Source organism: Cebidichthys violaceus, unplaced genomic scaffold, assembly GCF_023349555.1.
Source record: "Cebidichthys violaceus isolate CVI_PGR_0920_01 unplaced genomic scaffold, fCebVio1.0.p SCAF_4, whole genome shotgun sequence".
NCBI classification, from domain to species: Eukaryota; Metazoa; Chordata; class Actinopteri; order Perciformes; family Stichaeidae; genus Cebidichthys; species Cebidichthys violaceus.
Window position 1 is genome coordinate 17018692 of NW_027176594.1, and position 12251 is coordinate 17030942.

At 40.7% G+C, this 12251-nt stretch overlaps 1 protein-coding gene across 1 annotated transcript in view; it reads left to right on the forward strand.

Moving 5' to 3' along the window:
- The first annotated feature begins 9124 nt into the window (after positions 1-9124).
- LOC137885449 (sphingosine kinase 1-like) overlaps positions 9125-12251 on the forward strand; it is a 32688-nt gene continuing 29561 nt past the window's right edge. Inside the window, exon 1 of the mRNA XM_068727736.1 lies at positions 9125-9613. Coding sequence (XP_068583837.1) covers positions 9187-9613 — 427 coding nt within the window. The 5' untranslated portion in view covers positions 9125-9186. The remainder of the gene's footprint in view (positions 9614-12251) is intronic.

Here is a 12251-nt window from a genome sequence, read left to right on the forward strand (position 1 = left end):
ATGAATTGTTGGCAGGTTTGAGGAAACAGCAGTGTGTTCCCTATTCCAGAATGATAATGTATGGAGTCAGACCTTTCTCCGGGGCTGTGGAGAAACGTCTGGCTATGCGAGACGAGGCATTACTTGATGACACACGGTAACACAGTGACACCGATAAGGTTACTGGAGGAAGACCATTCGTCCGAGTAGAATACAAGTAATTATATATATTTCTTTTGTCCCCTTAACAACTCTCCGTCTTCTGTCGTCAGAAATGCCGGCACACAAATGTGCTTCTGTGGTGACAAGAACACCTAATAATCAGCAGCAGGTTGATACAGCGAGCAGCAGCCTCCTGCAGTGAGAGCAAAAGTCAGATAAGATGCCACTCACAGGCAATCAACACGCTGCAGCAACAATAACGCTCCTCAAAACTCATAACCAAACCCCTCAGATGCACACAGCTGAAAACGCCTACGCTCCCTCTCTCCACTGGTTGACAGGTTGTGTTTTTGTCAGGTGGCTTGGAGAGGTTGTGAGAACGGCAAGGTGTCCCTTCAGCCGGCAGGATATGTTTGTTCCCTTCTCTCAGCACCATCGGGGTGGCACTCCAGGAAATGAGCAGCGACATACAGATGAGCTTCTTCCTAACAGGTCAGGTCACGTATGAGCATCATGAGAGCTGACCCTGGGGTTGACTCTGCGATGGAGGAAATGAGACTGTGGAGAAACGCAGCGGTGAGCAGCCTGATAGAAGTCGTTGCCGCACATAACCGATGTTCATAAGGGAGGAGACACAGCGGGCACACGCACTGTCAATCTCTATTTTTAACCAGAGTATAGTAACGGTACTAAATACTAGATTTATTCCCTAATCCAAAAGTGTACAAGCAGAGGTTTGACTGCTGCCTCTCAGCAGATTACGACATCAACAGCACACACGACTGTTAGTGAACGCACCCCCAGGACACGTCAGTGACGGCCACTGGCCACCATATTCAATGCTTTTCTAACAACGCTACATTTCAAGAGTAACATGGACTCCCTCTAATCGAGTCAGGCAAGCTGGTTCAGTTGTTTTGAAAGACTGTACATCATCACCCCCCCGGTAACACAGTGTGCTCACACCATCATGCTAATCCAGCTGCCTCCCCCACCACCATGCTCCAACAAGCAGGCCACGAGAATGGAGGTGACCCAATAAACCGCGTCCACATGTAATGAGGAGTGATTCCCCTGCTGCAGAGGGAGAGGCCTGGGCTTTCCCCCTGTCTCTTCTTCTTGGCATATCTTCAGTTCGGCGAGTGACTCAGCCCTTTGGATGCCCCATGGCTGCCAGGCGGCAGCTGAGTTAAATTAAAAATGGCCTGGTGAGCCCTCCAAATCATTTACGCCATTTTTTTAAGCAAAAGAAGAAAACATTCACTGGTTGCAACTTCTTGAATGTGAATAGTTGCTTGTTTTCTTGAATAAAGTTAAAGTACATAGAATATATTTTGTTTCTGGAATGTTGGCAAAATGAACAATACACATACAGTACGTCAGCTTTGGCTGTGGGAAATTATAATGGGCATTTTTCACTATTCTGATATTTTTATCCTAAATTTAGCTCTTTTTTTTAATTGGTGAAGAAAGACAACAAAAACAGGTGATTTTACAGAGATGGAGTCCTGACATCACTGTGAAGTTGCCAGACAATCAGCAGAGATCTCGAGAAGTTAATGCTCATATCCCTGCCTAAAAAACAACAAATTGCTTTTTGCATTTCGGTTTTAATTGATTTCATTGATATAACCCCTCAACATCCGGCTTCGTCTCCACACTTGCCGACAGTATTTCATGTATTCAGCTCGTTTCAAAACAGAAAATGATGATAGTTGACAATATAACCTTCATGCTTTGTAGAACAATGAAATAAATAATCAAATCAGCCTGACATACTGTGTCTGGTGTCTTTGGCTACAAACCAAGTTTATCCAGCTCGCCCCTGTCGCCATGTGTTTGTAAAACGAATGATAGCAGTTTTTTTTTATATCCCATTTTCAGTTTTCACAGCAGCCAATCTAGAGCATTGAGAAGCGGCGATGATCCGCCACACAGCAGCAGGCACTTTATTAGTTTGAAATGATACATTTCCCAGTAAGTGGCTGTATATTTCTCACGGTTATTACCGTCATTTAGGAGCTTCAAGTGCTTCACCGTTTGCCGGCAAGAGACAGGTTTGCATAACTCTTATATAATTATGGCAGCGCCTTGACAAAAGGGGTGGGCATCTGAAGAAACAGAGCAGAATTAAGGGGCAAGTGAAGGAGAGCCAGGCAGACAGGCGAACCTTTTCTGCAAGCCATCAGTGCTAAGCGACCCAGACGGGGAATCTGTCATGTTGGATGCCAATGCTAACTAAATGCTGAGGTAAATGACATTCCTCCCACTCAGTTATCTGTCAGTGTGTGTGTGTGTGTGTGTGTGTGTGTGTGTGTGTGTGTGTGAAGGTTGTGGGCTGGTGATAGGTCAGAGGCAGGCTCAGTGTATGTTATATAAGCAATAATTAAGTTAATGTATTGACTGTATTGATATGCACTGACATCTGTGCTGCGGAACAGATAAAGTATCAGTTATTAAGCGTGTGCCAATGGTCTCGTGTTCAGGAGATGAAACCAGATGGCGAGGAATGCCAGTTTAGGGCAATTACTGCAAACCGGGGCATGTGTGCAGACAGTATGCAGTGATGACACGGTTGTTTTCATCGCCCTTTTGAGATGAAACCTCTCAAAACCATACAAGCACATGTTGGGTATTGACAGCACGGTGTCTTAAATCCCATAAAAAAATAAAATAATAAACACACCATATACAGGGATGACACCCCCCCCCCCCCCCCTACACCCCTTCAAGGCCAGGCAGCAATGGAGCTCACAGCTGGAGAACGGTGGAAGTGAGAATCTACTGTCTCCATTCATGGCTCCTCTCCCGCTCCTCAGCTGTGCCATTTACAATCAATAGCTCTTAGGAAATCAGCATCTACGCGGCAGTTTGAAATGAAAGGCCCCTTTTGTGGCGGGGCCCGTAGTGTGTCTAATGATCGCACGCTGAAGAAACACGCACATTTTTCAGAGGCATTTTCTCCCCCCGTTGCAGCAAATTACATAATATGTTCATGTTCAAAGTAAAGCCTGAATGGCTTTTTGGTGTGTGTGTGTGTGTGTGTGGGTGGGGGGGTGGGCTGCATTTACTGCCAAAGTAGGAATTAAGGTGATGCCTACCTATCTTCTGCTGCGAAAGGGATGAAAAGTGGTGCGTTTTAGCAGCAGTGCGGCACGAGACTTGCATGTGAATAAGATCATCTTGTTCCCCCTCTGGCTCCAGGTGTTTACAGGGACCACTAATAAAACCCATCTGCATGCTTACCTCCTCCTCCTCCTCCTCCTCCTCCTCCTCCTCCTCCCACTACTGCTGCTTCTTCTCCCGCTTCCTCCTCTCTGTGGATCGGTGCCCTGCAGGCAGAACAGGAACGCAAGAATGACTTTGATTTGACCAAAGAGAAGTCAGACAACTTCTTAATTATATTTTCTCAAAGCAATATACTCCTCAGACACATCACTGATGCAGCGATGAAGATGAAGTGCGTTGCCAGTAATGGATTTTATAGTGGTGCTGAAAACATGAAGGTATGGCTGCAGTGCCACTCTAACAGTTCAGGAAAAGGAATCAAATCCTTTACTTAGAGGAGGATTTCCATAGTAACACATAATGTAAAGTTAAGACCCAATAACGGTTTCAATACAGCAAAAACATGTATTGTTCCTTACAGTCAAACGGTGGCTGATTAATACCCTACATCTTGACAGAGCTGCTCAGGGACAGACTTTCACAGTTTAACAAGATCTGACGGTTTCTTACTGATTATCTAAAGCCACAGCATAAATCTTCAGTGATCACCTGTTTCTCCTTTGTACCTGCTTGTTTTTCTCGCTTTGGGTTGTGTGTGTGTGTGTGTGTGTGTGTGTGTGTGTGTGTGTGTGTGTGTGTGTGTGGCAGCAGAGGGGTGGGGTTCTCTACAGCTGGTTTTTATGTTGTGTATACTATGTAAACAAACCATAAATGACGCTCTGATTTCATGAGCTGGTAAATCCCTCTTTCAATCAAACATATTTGTTTATATTATGCTGCACTTTATATCACATTTGTAAAGCACCCCATGTTGGGGTAACAAGTGCAGTATTTACCACTGAAATGATGTCTCACAAAATAGAGGTAACAAAGTAAAGAGCCATAAAACATACTTTACTTTGCACTTCTACTTTGTACAAATACCATGAAATACATTTTCATTAGTACAGTGTAGCTCAGTCTGCAGTATAGTTTTTACTGTATTGAGATTGGCTTTCAAAACCAAATGCATTGTGGGATGGTGACTACCAGCTGCCTAATCCAACACCGCCATCTGTGGTTGGACCAAAGTAACTGCTCCATTATGGAGTTGAGCTGAATGCCGACTACATTCAAACTAATATATTTTCTGGTGGGCGGAGGCTGTGACTGATATCATAATATAATCCTAATAATAGCCTCCTGCAGGGTTTTGACTACTTTATTATTGTATATCATCATCAGAATCACTAGAATATACAACATAATCACTGTGGTGCTACATAACATCTTCCTCATGGACATCATAGTATCAATCCAAAATGTAATTCAGTATATACATGTACATCAATTCATGATTTGTACATGAAAGATAAAAATGATAATTGCTACTGAAACAAACATTCAAAAAGTGTATACAAAGTTCATTTATTTAGGCCATCAGGATTGTTTTTCTCCTAAATGTGATGATAGAATGCACAACATATACATGCATAACATGTACAGTGCTGTGAAAAAGTATTTGCCCCCTTCCTGGTTTCTTATTTTTTTGCATATTTGTCACACTTAAATGTTTCAGATCATCAAACAAATTTTAATATTAGACAAAGACAACCCGAGTAAAGACAAAATGCAGTTTTTAAATGATGATTTAATTTATTAAGGGAGAAAAGCTATCCAAACCTACTTGGCCCTATGTGAAAAAGTAATTGCCCCCTAAACCTGATAACTGGTTTTGTCACCCTTGGCGGCAACAATTGCAATCCAGCGTTTGCGATAACTGGCAATGAGTCTTTCACATCGCTGTGGAAGAATTTTGGCCCACTGTTATTTGCAGAATTGTTTTAATTCAGCCACATTGGATGGTTTTCGATCAGAAACGGCTTGTTTAAGCTCACGCCACAGCATCTCAATCAGATTTAAGTCCAGACTTTGACTAGGCCACTCCAAAACCTTCATTTTGTTTTTCTTGAGCCATTCAGAGGTGGACTTGCTGGTGTGTTTCGGATCATTGTCCTGCTGCATAACCAAAGTGTGCTTGAGCTTGAGGTCACGAACTGATGGCTCGACATTCTCTTTCAGGATGTTCTGGTAGAGAGCAGAATTCATGGTTCCATAAATTATGGAACCATGTCCTGCAAAGCAGCCCCAGACCATCACACTACCACCATGTGTGACTGTTGGTATGATGTTGTTTTTATGAAACGCTGTATCAGTTTTACGCCAGATGTAACGGGACGCACACCTTCCAAAAAGTTCAACTTTTGTCTCGTCAGTCCACAGAATATTTGCCCAAAAGTCTCGGGGATCATCAAGATGTTTTTTGGCAAATGTGAGATGAGCCTTTGTGTTTTTTGGTCAGCAGTGGCTTTCGCCTTGGAACTCTCCCATGGGTGCTATTTGTGCCCAGTCTCTTTCTTATTGTTGAGTCATGAACACTGATCTTAACTGAGGCGAGTGAGGCCTGCAGTTCTTTAGATGTTGTTCTGGGGTCTTTCCAGACTGATTCATGTCAGTTACTTTGTTTCTCATCTGTTCTTGAATTTCTTTACATCGTGGCATGATGTGTTGCTTTTAGAGATCTTTTAGCTGACTTCACTTTGTCAGACAGGTTCTATTTAAGTGATTTCTTGATTCAACAGGTCTGGCAGTAATCAGGCCTGGGTGTGGATAGTGAAATTGAACTCAGCTTTCCAAAAAATCACAGTTCATTCATGATTTATCAAGGGAGGGCAATTACTTTTTCTCATAGGGCCAAGTAGGTTTGGATAGCTTTTCTCCCTTAATAAATTAAATCATCATTTAAAAACTGCATATTGTATTTACTCTGGTTATCTTTGTCTAATATTAACATTTGTTTGATGATCTGAAACATTTAAGTGTGACGAATATGCAAAAAAAATAAGAAACCAGGAAGGGGGCAAATACTTTTTCACAGCACTGTGTGTGTATATATATATATATATATATATATATATATATATTTATTAACCCTCTTACGATACAGTATGGTGACATGCATGTTTTGAAGTAGCGATGCCACAATGGACAAATAGTCAAAAAAGTCCTGCATTCAATGAAGAAATATTGTCAGCAAAATATACTTAGTGGAGCTAATTTGAACTACATGCAGTATGCTGTTGGGTAGTTTTATATACAACAACATAATGTAATGTATAACATCATCATCACATGGTTTTCATTTGAACCCTGAATCTGCAAATATCTGCAAAAGATAAACGCAGTACAAGTATGTAAATAAACATAAGTAGAAGTAGCATAAAGTAGCACATGTACAGTACTTGAGTAAAGGCACTCAGTTTTTCCACCACTGTGGGGGACACTATGATTTATTAAAAATGCATGTTTCTCTCAATCATTCTTCATTCATCCAGCTGCTCACCACACAGTTATCATCTTCCCCATCTGATGGAATTAAGCTAAGCGGTATCACTTTCTATAACGACCATGTCTATGATGCATTATAAACATAATTATAATCTGCTTATAGCACTGTATAATAACAGTTATAAGTACTCATAAACATTCATAATGCTTCATAAGAAAGCATTTTATATTGAGTATCTAATTCTTGATCTTACAAGTAAAATGACATATAACAAGTATCTAATACCTCATAATTGCTGGTCACTCACTGACATAGTGTATTGTAATTCCCATAGTTCTGATACATTATAATGTATAATGTATACAATAATGTATAATGTGATTATAAGTTGACTGAGTTATAAGTGACTCTAAGTAGTCACTGTTTGCTTCAAGTGAAGTGAAAAAAACACAAAATATTGTAAAATGTACTTTTGCTTTACTTAAATCAAACAATGACAACCTGGAGTAACTTATAATACATTATGATGCATTATAACAGTGATAATAACTATAGTTATACAGTACTATATGCAGATTAGACGTATGTTTATCATGAATAATAGATACATAGAAAGTATTACAAGCTAAACTTAACTGAAATCATTTTTAACCATAATTAGATACATGAATCTCTGTAAATTATCATTTGACAAATGAATCAATGCCATTTTCTCCATTTGCAGTCATCCTTATCTGGAAGTGTGTGTACAGACTTTCACTGATGTGTTTAAGGACACCAAGACAATCAAATGCTCATTTTAATGACTGTTTCTTTTGCTGATCAAAACTTCAGTTTGGTTCCAGTTAGCACTAATTAAAGTGCATTTGTATGCATGTGGGAAACCTAATTAAATACAGAGTGCTACACTCTCTGCTTTCTAATCAGCTGAAGACATTTGTTGCTGCGGTTTTTTGATAACATTTTTGCATTAATGTTTAACAATCATGCGAGACAAAATCCATTATCGAAAGATCGAGAAATTACTTTCTAATTTCTGAAATAGATTTTTTTCTTCAATCTCACTGTACCGAGTATATTTTGTCAGATTGAGGGGATATTGAAATGTGTGTGCAATATGCAACATACAGAAAATGATGTGGTTTTGGCTCCATTTTACAGCATCAGAATACAGTATGCCCATAATATCTTTTCTGTCTTGATTAAATCAGATGAATGCATAAGTGTTAAAAAAAATTATGAAAATTGTAATACTACTAACAGTCATAGCAATAATTATGTACAATTGTCTACAGTTATCTTATATATTTTACACTTAGCACTGATTTTTTACATGTTTACTAACATTGATAATAACATGCAGCAAACTATCTTATCGCAAAATATCTTATTGTATTTGAGAGAGGATACACAATAATACAAAAGTTGATTTATGGACTACTACTACTTTTGTAGTATAGTACTATACTAGTTTATGTAATTCATACATTAAGTAGAAAATTCTTCTAATTTCACACTTTGACACTAAATTTGTAACCTGGTATTTCCCTCATTGTACCACTAGGGGGGAGCAGATCACCCTTTTCAGCGGCAGAACAACTGAACAGCAAAGTTTAACTTGAACTGCAGCGGGTAGAGATGAGTCAAGTCACCACGAGACAACCGAGAGAAAACGGGCAGTTATGACCTTAAAAAGAAAAGAGTGGATTTGTCCATTGATGGTTTCAAATTACTAGTTAGAAATGTACATTTAAAATTAAAATCCCATTCTCTTGTAATACAAAATAAAAAATGTTTCATGGTCCAGTTGACAGTGTGTGGCTACAACCTACAGTATTCAGTCACACTAGGCTACTAATGGCTTTTATGTCACCTTCTTAATTATAACTCACCTAATATCACATCATCACAGGCTGATTAGAATTATGAATGGAAACGACACACTCTCTGTGGCCCTGCTAGCTCATAGACTTACATCATCAACTGGTTTGTGCAAACTTAACTGAAACTTTGTTTGGGAACAAATGCCACTCAATTACAATACCTGACATAAAATGTGCATATTGCATTGTAAGTGGGAGAAAAGCTGATAAAAAAGGAGTTGCTTTAGTATCAGGGCTGGAGCACGGTATCCAAAAATGTCTCTTTTTATATTATTGAAACTATACATGTCTAATTTGTGACTTGATTAATTATATATTGTAACTGCTTTATTTCCCAAATCATGAAATGTTGTTTCAAAGATTTCCCCACAGTATATTTGATTTTGGTGGGCCAAAAAGTTGTCATATTTGCATATGTGTAAAAGAGTGTAAAAGAACTACACTCTGTAGTGTCTTATTTTGAAATACAACCGGAAGTGGTGTGTTACAGTCCGTTTCTCTTGACACCGGTCCGAGCAGCAGGCTGTCAGTCGCAGGTTAACAGTCTCCACTTCCTCGGGTAGCTATGTGACAGAGCGGCCGCTGCTTTATCCCGGTCCGCTCAGGATGGATCAGAGGGAAGCTGAACCGGACCGCAACAACAGCATCAGCCCGGTTTCGCTGTACGGGGAATTCACGCTCACAGGTAACCGAAAAGTCCGGTGTGCCGTGAGCTTGACCGAGAGGGACCTCATCGTCCAGAGGCTCACCTCGGCACCTGTCGGGCGGAACAAGGTGGTGCTCAGCTTGAAGGACTGCGTCGGTTGCCGGGCTTACCGGGAAGATGACAACGCGGACCCGGCCGCGTACTTAGCGGCGCACTTCTACCCGCTCAGACGACGCTGGATGAGTTCCGGGGTCTCGCGGCAGAGAGCGGAGCACTGCTTTCGTCTCGCCGCGCTCCAGGACCCGCGCGCTAACCTGGAGGAGGCGGAGAAGTGGGCTCGCGCTGTCCGAGAACGCTCTGCACGGCTACAGCCACTAAGAAGAGACGGTGAGTGCTCGTGAGCAACAAGAGGGAAAAGTTTACCGTGTGACTCCACACACTACAGGTCTATGTGTGATGATGGTGGTTAAGGCCATTTAATAGAAGAAATACCCTATAGGTATCCTGCTGGTGTTTAGTCTGACTTTGCTACCAACTAAAAAATGAATTATCCAAAATGACGAGCTATATTGTACCTAATGATTCATCTGCTAATTATTTAGAAGATAAATCACACATGACAAAGAAAAGCAGCACATCCTAACAAACGAAAACCTAATTGTTGGCACTTTGCTTGGAAAAATGAAAGGATCAGACAATCATCCAAATAGTTATTGATTATCTGATGATAGATTGATAGATAATCCTTTCAGCTCTGCTGTTTCATTCGTCACTTTAGGGAAATGAAACCCTGTAGTGAGGAGACTTCATGGTTCTCCCTTATTATTACAGCCATTGTTTTTAAAGACAGTGTTAACGGCACTACACACCTCTGTCTTTTATCAGTTTCTCCTTTAACTTGTTCAAACAAACAAAAACTCTAGGAAATTGTCAATTACAATGTCTTTGATCATTTAGACTTACATGATCTTTGCTCTCATCAGTTTGCTCAACAGCTATTTAAACAGCTAATAGGATTCTTTGCTTATTAGCTGTACAGAAGTGGGTTCTTGTCACTTCATCGCCTCTACCTGAAGGCTATAATTCCTATTCCTTAAATAGATAAATAAAACAACTGGTCTGGTCTGAGTCACATTTCAGTAACATGATTCAAACAAAACCTTTTGATATAAAAACATAGCATTACTGCTGCTGAGTTTACATCATGTATGTCCCGTATCTCTTCTCTGTCACAGGGTATCATTACCTTTAACCTGGTATGAATAAAACAATAGGACTGGTGTGGTATGGAGAGTTACATTACAGTAACCCCAGACTGCAAACGAACCATTTTAACATAAAAGACACCTGAGAAACGTGAGTGAGTATTATGCTACTGAGTTCACATAATGCCAAGAGGTATAATTACTCCGCTGGGAAACATTCTCTAATTGGAGATTTCTAAAGATAACTTATCTTGTTATTTGTCCTCCTCACTGAGCTGTCCCAGCTGTAGGAAGAAAAAACATGAAATGCATTTGTTGTTTTTTGTGTGCTGCCTCTCCCAAACTTTTTCCTCCACACAGCCATGGTATCGCTGCCACTCTGTGACCCAGATAGCATTCCCCCAATCGCACGAATATATTTTTAACGAGACAAAATATGCTGCAATTCTACTCTGCCTGTCAGAAAAGGAAATATCAGACTTTTAGGAACTGAAAGGACACCATTATTTACTTCCAAACGCATTGTTTGGAGCCGAACCTGAGATGGTGACCTAACAATTGTTCTACCTTGGGACAGAGAACACAAACACAAAGGCTTCAGCGGCTTTGTAGTAATGAAATACACCTCTGCCTCCATCCAGTTTATCCAGCCTTTGAAACACCGGCTGTATCTGGAGCAATTTTTACAGACGCAATTTTGTTTCATGTTCTCCAGAACTTAGTTTATGTCTGACAACGATGCAAAATGGAACATTGGAAACTAGAGCTGAAACAACTGACTGTCCACTAAGCTTAGTGAGCACATACTGTATGAATATGGACTGTGAGGATGTGCACCGTTATCCACCATATTTAAAACTGTTATTGGCATGTGGAGAAGAAATTCAGACCGTCCGTGCCTAGTCATGGATGCTAAGCTATGATTGGACAATCGCTGTCTGGAGGAGGGATTTAGCCAACGCTCAATTAGTCAATGAACAGGAGATTAATCTGTGACAATTTTGACAATCGATTCATCTTTTTTTTTTTTTAAACCATTTTTCAGGTAAAATCACCAAACATTTGCTGGTTCCACACCCTCAAATGTGAAGACATGCTGCTAAACTGATTGTGCTGGTTGGTTGGACAAAAACAGGCAACTTTTCACTGTTATTTGATTAACTGGCAGATTAATCAGAATAATCATTAACTGCAACCGAAAACCTGTGAGGTACATATTTTTAAAGGAGGGTTGTCTGTCCAGAAGTGACTGAGGCGAACAGGACCAGATGTGATGAGCGAGAATGTGGGCTGCATACATAGAGTCTACTGGGCTACCTGCAGAAGTGTCATATTTCTGAGCATTTTTGTGGTCAGTAGCATTTATTTGAAACCTCATTCAGACTGAAGGGGTCTTTGGTATCTCTGGAATGCGACGTCTGAAAAGCAGTCTGCAGTGAGTTACTCATTACGCCGACGGCCTTGTGAACCGCACTAAATCATGTTCAGGAGCTCTGCATCCAAACCACTAGTCTAAATGAGGTCAGCGCTGCCCGTCTGACCTTGTCATCAATATTGGTACAAATGTCGTCGGCTTGACTTCCGGCATCCTCACATGATTGTTCAGAAAGCATCTGTTTTTAATGCCTTCGGCCTTGTGGATTACAGACTAGTTATTTCCTCACAGCAGGAGGAAGTGAAGAATATACTGCATGTCACGGCCGGCTAGCTGTCGGCTCTGTGCAACGTTTACCAGAAGAAGTGAGACTCTAGATCCTCAGAAATGTCCTCCCTGCTCTGACAAACACACAACTGACAGTTCAGACGCTTTGCCAAGTATC